The following is a 13,618-nucleotide window of genomic DNA, read 5'->3' as shown; positions in this document are numbered from 1 at the left end:
TCCATTATCCAACTTTTTACCAATTTCCCATTTCTCACTGCACATCATCTTTCCTGAGATAAAATACAGATAGGGTATCTCAGTTATCTAAAGGCAGAGAATACAAATTTACCATCTCTGGTGACCCCAGCACCACAGTTCCAAGGCTGCTCCCCTAAGTCAATAAGGAATAAGGCCCTAAACAAAACCAGAACGGTCATTTGGTAGGAGAGAGAAAATATTCAGTATGTACCTAAACATCTATCTTGAATATGTCTGTCTTAACTTAATTTCAAGACCAAATGTAAGAAATTCGTGGGTTCACCATCCGAAGCTCTTTCCCAGAGCAGGGATGCATATTAGCAGCAACCACATTTTTTGACAAATCTTCCACACTGAGGTGGGAAGCCCTACCAGAAGCACAGGGAACCTGCCGCCTCACTGAATGAAAGGATCCCCAAAAGTACACATGAGCATGCATGATTCCAATGAAAATAATGAAGGTGCTGAACCACTCTACCAGTGGTTCTCAACCTTGAGGCACAAAAGAATCCCGTGGGGAGCTTTACTAAAAATACCAATAACCAGGCTCTGCACTCAGAGATTCTGATTATACCGCACAACCGGAGTGGAGAACCACTGTTTGATTTGATATGCCATTGCATTATTAAGTCTAATTTCACATTAAAAATCAACTTGCCTTTGATTTTTTTTTTTTAAGATTTATTTATTTATTTGAGACAGAGAAAGAGGGAGAGAGAGAGGGCATGCACACAGAGAGAGAGGGAGCAGACTCCCAGCTGAACAGGGAGGCCAATGCGGGCTCAATCCCAGGACCCCGAGATCATGACCCAAGCTGAAGGTAGACGCTTAACCGACTGAGCCACCCAGCCTTCGATTATTTCTTAAATAACATTTGCTAAGGTGATTTTTCTCCAAAGATAATATATGTGCTTATTTTAGAAAATTTGGAAATATTTTGACATATTTTCTTCACATTTATGGCTGTTTTATAAAATTACCTCCATACTACATGTAGTTTTGTATCTTGCTTTTTTTTAGTAATTACTTATGAAATTCCCCCAAAGAGTAGTACCTGTTCTTTGAAAACATGATTTTTAATAGACCTTAATGTTTTAAATGGCAAATGTTCATAAACATTTGATTTTCATACTGGAAAGATCTGATACTCATTTTACAGGCTTGTGTTTGGTGAACCATTTCCACCTTTAATATTATAAAGCTCTGAGAGCAAAAGACTTACAGAATAAGTAGCAGACAGAGCTACGTCACAGCACGTCACAAGTGAAGGCAAATGATGCTACTTGAAAAGACACAGACCAGAGATGAAAGTGGGTGGCCCCAGGAAATCAAAAGGTGACGGGAAATTATGGCTACAAAGTTTTCAGAAGAATAAAATAGGCATTTAAAAACGTGATAAAGAAAACAAGTTTACAACGAGGTCCTTAGCATTAAACAACTTGAAATCCTGCTAAGCAGAAAAACACATACAAAATTAAAAGCAACTGTGGCGTGGGAAGGATATTAGCATCTGAAATGGTAAAATAAATGTAAACAGAATGAATGCTACTAGAGTTCCAAGGAATTCAGAGAGGATAAGGATCTGGGAAGGAACCAGCAATAGCAGCTACAAGGCTCTCCCCGAGAGAGGAAAAGGAAAGTCAGTAACACTGATTTGTTTATGGCATTCTTCCAGGATCACAAACTACCACACTGAAAATGTTGCTAAGATATTAAATGCAAAAGAGAAATCAACTGACTATTTACCATTGTCCTAATGACAAAGGAGTAATACAGGCCAATGGAAACAGAACTAAATTAGGAGACAGGAGAGATGCAGAGCACTAAACTAGGTTTGATAACAAAAGGCTTTAAAACTAGAAATAAAGAGTAATTTACTACCTTATTAAGCAGTTAGGAAATGCTTGTTCCTACTCATTTTTTTTCATAACTCTGTAAGTAAAACAGGGAGTACAAGTGAGGTTACATTAAATAACAACTAAAATACTTAGAATGACCCATAATAAAGAAGAGCATCTTCATTCTAAACCAAACCACGGTTAGAAAAATCTCAGGCTATCCAGAAGAAAACAGACACGGTGACACACCAGCCCCACCTGTCAGGTGTGGCCCTGGTGCTGTCCTTCCAACACGTGGGGAGGGCAGTGCAGGTCAGCCAACGGCAAGGTAGTCACAGCCAACCACGTTTTTTGAACCTCAAGACTGTGAGAAGTCATAAGTGGACCTGCTCTCTTCTAACAATGGAAACTTTAAGATCCTAAGAAGAAAGTGGTCTTGCCTGCAGATTTTAATTTTAATCTGTCATATCAAAGACAAATGCAAATAACATTCTGTGTTTCCATACAAACAACCCAATTTAATAGTAAGAACTTTCTTCCTCTGATACAGCAGCAAACTGAGTATTTCAAAAGAAATATTAGTCCACAGAGAGAGAGAAAAAACCAAAATGAAAGGGCTTAAAGAAAAGCAAAATGCCTGGATATGCCCATCAAGGTATCAACTTTACTTACAGGCCTGACAGAGTAACTGGGACCCGATTAGCCCACTGCTATAAACAAATATAAAAACTGGACAAAACAGATGGAATCCCTCCTTTCAGGCAGTATAGACCGTGGTCTTTAAAAATTGGGAAACAAATCAGGGCATGTGGGTGACCAGTCAGGATCTCAGGGTCGTGAGATAGGGCCCTGGAGTCAGGCTCTGCGCTCAGCAGGGAGTCTGCTTGAGATTCTCTCCCTCTGCCCCTACCTCTGCCTGGCTCTCTCTCTCCCTCTCTTTCTCTCTCTCTCTCTCTCTCTCGATCTAGAAATAAATAAAATCTTAAAAAAAAAAGGGGGGGGGGAACAAACACAATGAGCCCCAGGCCAGACTCCGCTTTCCTCACAGAGGCACCAGGAGTAAAAAGGAGGTGATCCAGGGTTCTGCAGGGCAAGAAGGAAACCGAGTGCCAATAACCCTGATGCCAAAACTAAACAATGAGAGTGGACATTTTTAAAATTTAGAAATATTAGTAAAAAAATTAAAGACCAATATCCCTCATGAACAAAGATGGAAAAATCCTTAACAAAATACTGACAAATCAATGTCAGCATTATGTATAAAGCATAATATACCATAACTAAGTGGAGTGTATGTTAAGAATAAAAGTTTTACACTCAAATTACCAATCAATATTACTGCCACATTAACAGAATAAAGGAGAAAAATCCTATGATCCATCTCAAAAGGTGCAGAAAGGCATTCAAAAAACCAAACAGGCAAACGACAAACTGGGAGAAAATATTTACAATGCACACATCTGGAATAGGACTTGCATCCAGAACAACTCTCTTACTACTCAATTATAAAAAGCAAAACAACCTAGTTATTTCAAACAAACAAAAACTGAGGAGGCACGTCACAAAATACATCAATGGCCAGTAAGCACAATTCCTTGGGAAAACTAATCAAAATCAGCCATCAGGTAAAACTCTGAGACACTACTATACACCCAACACCATGGCTGCAAAACAATCCCGCCCACCTGACAACCACACAGTCAAGGATCTGGAACGAGCAGGACTCTCCTACCTCACTGGTGGATGTGTAAAATGGCACAACCACTTTGGAAATCTGTCTGGTACTTTCTTATAAATTTAAATATACACCTTTCCTATAAACCAGCAATTCTCCTTTCAGATATTTATCCAAGAGAAATAAAAACCTTGTACAAAAATTTTTATAAAAGCTTTATTCATAATAGCCAAAAACTCTATCAACAGGAAATGGAAAAAAAGACTATGTCTATATAATTTTCTGAGCAGTAAAACTGAACGAGTTAATTGATACACCAACAACATGAATGAGTCTATTAAACATTTTGTGGAGCATAAGAAGTCAGAAACAAAACAGTATATACTGTATAATGTATACGACATTCTAGGCAAGAATAATCCACAGCACAAAAAAAAATTTTTTTTCAGAAAAAAAACTCGGGTAAGTAGTTACCTCCAAGGGTGCAGGATGTAGGGGTTTGACCAGAACACAATATAAGAAATCTTTCTGGGGTGACAGAAATGTTTTATATTTTGATACAGGTGGGAGATGTACAAGTACATGCACTTGTCAAAAGTATTCAAATTATTTAGTATCCATGGATTTCCTTGTAAAAACTATGCCTGAATAAAAAGTATTAAAAACAATCACTAAAACAACTCAGGTCCAAAAGAGTTAATTCACAAGGGATCAAATATATTCCTCATTGAAAAGAAAGTGAAATAAAACAAACCAAAACACAAAACTTGAGGATAATTCTGATTTCTGTAGCCGTTAGAAAGAAAGGAGGGGTGGGGAACTTATGTAATTTGCCCAAATTAACAGAACCTGTTATCTCTTCTATTATTTAACAAAAACATGTTCTTCACACAGAGTAAAGAACTTTGAGAGGAGTTAGAAATGTAACTTTGCAAGCAGAAAGATGCGTAATATATTCTTAGCAAAAAATAGTAGTTAAAATGCCTTTTAGTGCACCAGTGTGTAAGATGACCTGACTATTCAAAGTATGCTTATATCAGACGGGATGCTGTCAACCTTTACTCATCACACACTAATTTCAACATTAGTTTAGCAAAAAGAAGGTTCAAAGTGATCACAATTAAATAAAAAATTTACTAAAATGGATGGGGAAGGGAAAACTGGAAATAAAATGAAAAAAATTGACCAAGTGGAAGTTCAGAAGCAAATGCAAGATAAAATACAATAAAATTTCATTAGAGTAGTATAGTATTGTGGGATATAAATAAAAAAGTAGCTCATCTTTTGTAAATATAGCTGAAATAAAAAGAATGAGCTGAGTATTTTTATTCCACATTTGTACACCTCCATACTTTCATTCATTTTTCCCCCAAATACCAGGATCACTCTAATTTAAAAGAGAGGAAATGGACTTTTTGAACTAAATTACTTAAAACTATAAAGATACTTTTGTGTCTTATTAAACATTTATCAAACATTGTTAAAAATGTAGTACCTTATGGTTTCATTAATTCTAGTTATCAAAGAGGATGTCTTACAAAATAAATACTACACCCATTCAACAAAAAAGAAAATCAGCTAAAATATTTTCTTACCACTTTTACAACACAGGGTGCATCGCTTCCCACCGATTTTGAAGAATTCATATCAGCTGTTTGAAAAAGGGATATATGTAATATCAGAACAAGAAGTAGCATTATTTTAATTAGCCTGTTACTAACCCTTTGTTAATATTTAGGTCTGTATATCTATAACTCCTTGATAGAATAAATTTCAGTTCCCAAATAGGTGTCTCAGGATATCATTACAGTATATTTCATCAATTTGAAGCCTTTTTTTTTTCATGATTTAACATATCTGAAATTGGAAGGCATTTTATAATTGCTGGTATCTTCAATAGGATCATCAATTAAGTATGGAAAACTCTGAGTTAAAGATTTCTTTAATTCAGAAGTACTCATGGCCTTTGATATGCTAATGTGAGTTGTGAATTCCCAAGAGGATGGTAACTGATGACATTTCTTTTTTTTTTTTTTAAAGATTTTATTTATTTATTTGAGACAGAGAGAATGAGAGAGAGAGAGAGCACATGAGAGGGGGGAGGGTCAGAGGGAGAAGCAGGCTCCCCGCCGAGCAGGGAGCCCGATGCGGGACTCGATCCCGGGACTCCAGGATCATGGCCTGAGCCGAAGGCAGTCGCTTAACCAACTGAGCCACCCAGGCGCCTTTTTTTTTTTTTTTTAAGATTTTATTTATTTATTTATTTGAGAGCGAGAAAGAGCATGAGAAGGGGGAGGGTCAGAGGGAGAAGCAGACTCCCTGCCGAGCAGGGAGCCCGATGCGGGACTCGATCCAGGGACTCCAGGATCATGGCCTGAGCCGAAGGCAGTCGCTTAACCAACTGAGCCACCCAGGCGCCCACTGATGACATTTCTTAAATTTCACAAACCAGGGAACCTTTCTAAGAAGGGGCAAAAAAAAAAAAAAGGTAAGGGGGAGCTAAAGTTCCAAAAAGCACTAATTTGGGGGGAAAAGAATTCATCTGTATCAATAATTCAGGCTGTTGGCACTAGAACTTTGAACTGCCATCCATAATAATCGTCATGTGGCTGTCACTGTATTTCATGCAAATAAAGCACAGGTGCCCTGGAACACTAAGTCAGGAATATAAGGCTGCCCACACTCATGAAACAAATATTTTTAACCACGCACCTACGATATGCCAGTTTCTAGGAAATTGACTTAGTAATGAACAGGAAGAAATAATCGCTATGCTACTCTTAGGAAGCTAACGGTGGTAGGACACAGACAACAATGAAGTATAAAGTATGCTTGATGGTGTCAGTGTTATGGGGGGAAAACAAAGCGGGAAAGGAAGGCAGGTGTGTTGCAAGCTCCTAAGAGAAACCTCACTGACAGGGTGTCCCTGGAGCTGTGGTCTGAAGGCAGTGAGGGAATAAGTCATGTAAATGTCTGGGAAGAACATTCCAGGCAAACCAGCACAAAGGCCCTGACATGGAAGCCTCTGCAAGTCTGTGGAAAGCAAGAAGGCCAAAGTAGCTGGAGAGAAGTGAGAAAAGTGAGGTGGAAAGTAACAAGGGACAGATCAGAAAAGCAGCAGGGACCAAACACCAGCATGACAGGTGACGTAAAGCTGTCACTATGAACTGAGAGAGCCACTGGAAGGTTCTAAGAAGAGGACTGGCAAAATCAGACTTTTGATTTTTTAAGAATTCTTCAGGCTTCTTAGTGAAGAATGGCGTGCAGAGGGCAAGGGCAGAAGCAGGGAGGTTGGCCAGGCTATGACGAGACGTGGTAGCAGATAAGGTGGTGATAAGTGGTCACACTGTGGACGTATGTTCAAAGAAGAGCCAAAAGGAGATGTTGATAAACTGGGTATGGAGCGCAAGAGGGGAAGAGGAGGTAAGGAGACCTCCAGGTTTTCAGCCTGAGCAACTGAAAAGAGGAAGTTGCTACTTACTAAGATGGAGGAAGCTGCAGGAAGAGCTGGTGCTTTAGGGAGCCTTATGCCTGAGATGCTTAGTAAACATCCAAGTCCACATGTTATGCAGGCAGTTGATATACAAGTCTTGAGTTCAGAAGAATGGTCCAAGTTGGAGAAATAAACTTAAGAGTCACCGACATCGAAACACTACTCATTTAAAGCCAAGACCCTAGGGCATGAGTGTAGTGGATAAAAGAAGAAACCCTAGGCCTGAGCCCTAAGGCATTCTCCCGTTAGACAGTGAAAAGACGAAGAAGGACTGGCAAAGGAAAACAAGAAACCACAAATCGGCTGGGAACAGCAGGATTTTGAAGAAACCGCAGCTACAGTACTTCAGAGTGAAGAAGGAACGCGAGTCACGAAAACAGCTACCATAGGCAGATGGAAAGGTGTGAGCTCCAAGACACATCACTCAGATTAGTAATAAAGCAAGATTAGATCTTTTTAAATAAGCACTTAATGTATTAAATATTAAAATAAGGATAGTATCCCAATAATACGACACAGTTCAAATGAGGAAAGGAGGAAAAGGAAGCTCAATAATTCAAACTTTATGTGCTACAAAATATGCCAGGTACTAGGAACACAGCAAGAAGAGATGCCCTGTTGCCGAGAAAGAAAAGTAATTTCAATACAGCATGGAAAGAACTGTGAAAGGGTTAACACAAAGGTTCTATAAACAGAGAGTACCTGCCCTAACCTCAGCTTGGGAAAAATGAAACAAGAAAAGCATTACATATGGAGATCAAGCGGCAAAGGGCAGCAGGATGGCTGAAGCACAGATCCTGAGGAAATAAGACTGATGAAGATTAAAGCTACATAGGGACCAGACCAGAGGGAGGGTCTCGTATGCCATTCTCCTATGTCTGGCACTTTATCCCCAGCCCAGGGCGAGCCATTCTGGAAATTTAACTAGGCTAGATCACTCAAGCCACAGCGTGAACAGTGGGATACAAGGGGGAAAGACGGAGCAGAGAAGAGTCACTGCCGCAGTGAGGATCCCAACAAGACCTGAAAATGACAGGCACCAAGACAGGGTCAGCAAAGACGAAGAGAAAGCACAGAGTTAAAGCTGCAGGACTAGATGAAGAAGTACTAGGGTCGCTGGTGAAGGAAGACTTGACAATGCCTTCCAGTGTCTGGCTTGATATACACCTCTCCTGGTCACAAGAGAGCTGGCGGGCATCCACAGAGAGCGCCCTATAGGCCCCTGGCCGTGGATCTGCACTCAGGAAATCAAGTCCCAGGCTACAGATAAGAGATGGGGAAGTGGACAGTAAAAAGACATCAAGAGCAGCCATGAAATCGATGAGAGAACTCAGAGAGAACACATGGAAGGAAAAGTGAGCCAAGGAAGGAAAGCTGGAGAACACAGAGGTTGCTCTGAAAATGACCATGGACCTCCAGAAGCAGCAGGAAAGCAAGAGGGGACATGTTCCCGTGAAAGACACCGGAGCAATCTTTCCGAGAAGGAAACATAAACAGTAGCAAATGCTGCAGAAAATATCCGAAGAAAATTCAAAAGCTCTCTTTTTAATTCATCAGTAAAAACTGTTGATGATCTTGAATATGGCTGCTTTTGAGTATCAGTGGGCACAGAGAGACAAACTGGAGGCAGCAATACTACAGCAAATCCAGATTGATCAATCCAGCTTTACAAAAGCCAAGCTTTATTACAGAAATCTGTCAAATCATTGAATATTAAAAAATAGTACTCAGGGGGCAGAGCAAGATGGCGGAGGAGTAGGAGACCTGGATTTTGTCTGGTCTCAGGAATTCAGCTGGATAGGGATCAAACCATTCTGAACACCTACAAACTCAACAGGAGATCGAAGAAAAGAATAGCAACAACTCTCTGAACAGAAAAGCGACCACTTTCTGGAAGGTAGGACGTGCGGAAAAGTGAATTCGAGGCGATATTTGGGAGGATAGACGGTGGGGGAGGGGGCCTCTGTCAGCCGCTTCTGGCAAGTGATAGAGCCGGGAAGCACAAAATCGGAACTTTTAGAAGTCTGCTCCGCTGAGGGACGTCACTCTGGTGGCTAAGCAGGGGGTGGAACCCTCGTGGGACAGTGTGGTCTCAGGACCCTCAGGGTCACAGAAAGACCGGGGCTGCCTGAGTGCGGCAGAGCTCCCAGGTATCGGAGCGGGGAAGCTGGCTGCAGAGACAGAGCCAAGGTGCGAGCTCTCAGCTCGGGGTAGTCATAAACCGTGATCCGCGGCACAGTCGGGCCACTGCTCCTCCAGCAGGGACCCAACAAGCGGCAGATCCGGGGAGACTCACCTTCCTCCCCGGGGAGGAGCCACGCGGGAGGGCACCGCAGGGGTCTGCTGGGTTTGGAGACTCCACCCGGGGTCGGGTGCCGGAGATGGAAATGCGCGGTCACAGGCCGGGTGAGCATGGAGTGCGGCCAGAGACTGGGGAGACAGGAGTGACTGACTGCTTTTCTCTGGGGGGGCGAACTGAGGAGTGGGGCCCCGAGTTCTCGGGTCCTCCAGGGCGGAGATTGGGAGGCCGCCATTTTCACTCTCAGCCTCCAAAGCTGTACGGAAAGCTTGCAGGGAACAAAAGCTCCCGAGAGCAAACCCGAGCAGGTTACTTAGCCCGGACCGGCAAGGGCGGGGGCAATTCCGCCTCCAGCAAAGACATTTGGGAACCACAGCAACAGGCCCCTCCCCCAGAAGATCAGCAAGAACAGCCAGCCAAGACCAAGTTTACCGATCAATGAGAACGGCAGAACTCCGAACAATGCACATAGAATCCATGGCTTTTTTACCATGATTCTCTAGTCTTTCAAAGCTAATTATTTTATTAACTGTCTTTTTTTTTTTTGAATTTTTCTTTTTCCCTTTTTCAACCAACATCTTATCAATCCCTTTTTTAAAAAACATTTTCATTTTTCATTTTTAGAGTCATATTCTATCCCTTCATAGTAGTTACCCTTATTTTTGGCATATATATATAAGTTGTTCTCTCTTTAAAATTTTGAGATACAGTTTCTTCTAACAGATCAAAATATACCCTAAATCTCTAGTGTATGGTTTTATTCTACTCTCCTGCCTGATCACATTCTCTCCTTTTTTTAAATCCTCTTCTTTCTTTTTTCAAACAACTTCTTATCAATTCCTTTTATAAAATTTTTTATAATTTCCATCCTTACAGTCATATTCCATCCTTTCATCATATCAACCCTTATTTTTGTACATATATAAATTTTTCTTTCTTTAAAATTTTGGGAGGCACTTTCTTCTAACAGACCAAAATACACCCAAAATCTAGTGTGTGGCACTGATCTACGCACCAGCCTGATCATATTTGATCATATTCTGGTTTTTTTGGTTTTGTTCTATTTTTGTTTGCTTTATCTTTTTCTTTTTTTTTCTTTTTCCTTTCTTTCCCTTTCTTTTCCCCTGGCTTCAGGTCTTTTCTGATTTGTTTACAGTATATTTTCTGGGGACGTTGTTACCCTGTTAGCATTTTGTTCTCTCATTCATCTATTCTCCTCTGGATAAAATGACGAGACAGAAAAAATCACCTCAACAAAAAGAACAAGAGGTAATACCGACTGCCAGGGACCTACTCAACACGGACATTAGTACGATGTCGGATCTACAGTTCAGAATCATCACTTTAAAGATACCAGCTGGGCTTGAAAAAAGCATGGAGAAACCCTTTCTGGAGAAATAAAAGAATTAAAATCTAACCAAGTCGAAATCAAAAAGGCTATTAATGAGGTGCAATCAAAAATGGGGTGCTCACTGCTAGGATAAATGAGACAGAAGACAGAATCAGTGATATAGAAGACCAAACGATGGAAAATAAAGAAGCTGAGAAAAAGAGAGATAAACAACTACTGGATCACAAGGGCAGAATTCAAGAGATAAGCGATACCATAAGATGAAACATTAGAATAATTGGGATCCCAGAAGAAGAAAGAGAGAGAGGGGCAGAAGGTATATTGGAGCAAATTATAGCAGAGAACTTCCCTAATCTGGGGAAGGAAACAGGCATCAGAATCCAGGAAGCACAGAGAACCCCTCTCAAAATTAATAAAAATAGGTCAACATCCCGACATTTAATAGTAAAACTTACGAGTCTCAGAGACAAAGAGAAAATCCTGAAAGCAGCTCAGGAGAAGAGATATGTAACCTACAAGGGTAGAAACATTAGATTGGCAACAGACCTATCCACAGAGACCTGGCAGGCCAGAAAGGACTGGCAGGATATATTCAGAGTACTAAATGAGAAAAATATGCAGCCAAGAACACTATATCCAGCTAGGCTGTCATTGAAAATAGAAGGAGAGATAAAAAGCTCCCAGGACAAACAAAAACTAAAGGAATGTGCAAACACGAAACCAGCCCTACAAGAAATATTGAAAGGGGTCCTCTACGCAAAGAGAGAGCCTAAAAGCAACATAGACCAGAAAGGAACACAGACAATATACAGTAACAGTCACCTTACAGGCAATACAATGGCACTAAATTCCTATCTTTCAACAGTTACCCTGAATGTAAATGCACTAAATGCCCCAATCAAAAGACACAGGCTATCAGATTAGATTAAAAAACAAGACCCATCAAAAAAAAAAAACAAGACCCATCGATCTGCTGTCTGCAAGAGACTTATTTTAGACCCAAAGACACCCCCAGATTGAAAGTGAGGGGGTGGAAAACCATTTACAATGCTAATGGACACCAAAAGAAAGCTGGGGTGGTGATCCTTATATCAGACAAATTAGATTTTAAACCAAAGACTGTAATAAGAGATGAGGAAGGACACTATATCCTACTTAAAGGGTCTATCCAACAAGAAGATCTAACAATTGTAAATATCTATGCCCCTAACATGGGAGCAGCCAATTACATAAGGCAATTAATAACAAAAGCAAAGAAACACATTGACAACAATACAATAATAGTGGGGGACTTTAACACCCCCCTCACTGAAATGGACAGATCTTCTAAGCAAAAGACCAACAAGGAAATAAAGACTTTAAATGACACACTGGACCAAATGGACTTCACAGACATTCAGAACATTCTATCCCAAAGCAATTGAATACACATTCTTCTCTAGTGCCCATGGAACATTCTCCAGAATCGATCACATCCTAGGTCATAAATCAGGTCTCAACAGGTACCGAAAGATTGGGATCATTCCCTGCCTATTTTCAGACCACAATACTTTGAAACTAGAACTCAATCACAAGAGGAAAGTAGGAAAGAACTCAAATACATGAGGCTAAAGAGCATCCTACTGAAGAATGAATGGGTCAACCAGGAAATTAAAGAAGAATTAAAAAAATTCATGGAAACCAATGAAAATGAAAACACAACTATTCAAAATCTTTGGGATGCAGCAAAGGCAGTCCTAAGAGGAAAGTATATAGCAATACAAGCCTTTCTCAAGAAACAAGAAAGGTCTCAAGTACACAACCTAACCCTACACCTAAAGGAGCTGGAGAGAGAACAGCAAATAAAGCCTAAACCCAGCAGGAGAAGAGAAATAATAAAGATCAGAGCAGAAATCAATGAAATAGAAACAAAAAGAACAGTAGAACAGATCAACAAAACGAGGAGCTGGTTCTTTGAAAGAATTAACAAGATTGATAAACCCCTGGCCAGACTTATCAAAAAGAAAAGAGAAATGACCCAAATCAACAAAATCATGAATGAAAGAGGAGAGATCACAACCAACACGAAAGAAATACAAACAATTATAAGAACATATTATGAGCAACTCTATGCCAGCAGATTAGATAACCTGGAAGAAATGGATGCATTCCTAGAGATGTATCAACTACCAAAACTGAACCAGGAAGAAATAGAAAACCTGAACAGACCTATAACCACTAAGGAAATTGAAGCAGTCATCAAAAATCTCCCAACAAACAAAAGCCCAGGGCCAGATGGCTTTCCAGGGTAATTCTACCAAACATTTAAAGAAGAATTAATACCTATTCTTCTGAAACTGTTCCAAAAAACAGAAATGGAAGGAAAACTTCCAAAGTTGTTTTATGAGGCCAGCATTACCTTGATCCCAAAACCAGACAAAGACCCCATCAAAAAGGAGAATCACAGACCAATATCCTTGATGAACATGGATGCAAAAATTCTCACCAAAATACTAGCCAATAGGATCCAACAGTACATTAAAAGGATTATTCACCACGACCAAGTGGGATTTACCCCTGGGCTGCAAGGTTGGTTCAACATCCACAAATCAATCAATGTGATACAATATATTAATAAAAGAAAGAACAAGAATCATATGATCCTCTGAATAGATGCAGAAAAAGCATTTGACAAAGTACAGCATCCTTTCTTGATCAAAACTCTTCAGAGTATAGGGATAGAGGGTACATACCTCAATATCATAAAAGCCATCTATGAAAAACCTACAGCGAATATCATTCTCAATGGGGAAAAACTGAGAGCTTTCCCCCTAAGGTCAGGAACGCAGCAGGGATGTCCACTATCACCACTGCTTGAATAGCAGTACTAGAAGTCCTAGCCACAGCAATCAGACAACAAAAGGAAATCAAAGGCATCCAAATCGGCAAAGAAGAAGTCAAA

General features: G+C 40.3%; 1 protein-coding gene across 4 annotated transcripts in view; it reads right to left on the bottom strand.

The window, feature by feature from the left end:
• VRK1 (VRK serine/threonine kinase 1) overlaps positions 1-13,618 on the bottom strand; it is an 83,381-nt gene that overhangs the window by 32,491 nt on the left and 37,272 nt on the right. For all 4 annotated transcript variants that reach the window (XM_064571544.1, XM_064571546.1, XM_045901497.3 and 1 more), the window contains exon 3: positions 5,130-5,185. In XM_064571544.1, the coding sequence (XP_064427614.1) occupies positions 5,130-5,185 (56 nt within the window). The remainder of the gene's footprint in view (positions 1-5,129; positions 5,186-13,618) is intronic.

This window comes from Mirounga angustirostris, unplaced genomic scaffold (genome assembly GCF_029215605.1).
Source record: "Mirounga angustirostris isolate CCGP_5_RB_7025 unplaced genomic scaffold, mMirAng1.0.hap1 SCAF_9, whole genome shotgun sequence".
NCBI classification, from domain to species: Eukaryota; Metazoa; Chordata; class Mammalia; order Carnivora; family Phocidae; genus Mirounga; species Mirounga angustirostris.
The sequence above is the reverse complement of the archived record's forward strand: the minus strand, read 5'-3'. Positions and strand labels throughout refer to the sequence as shown.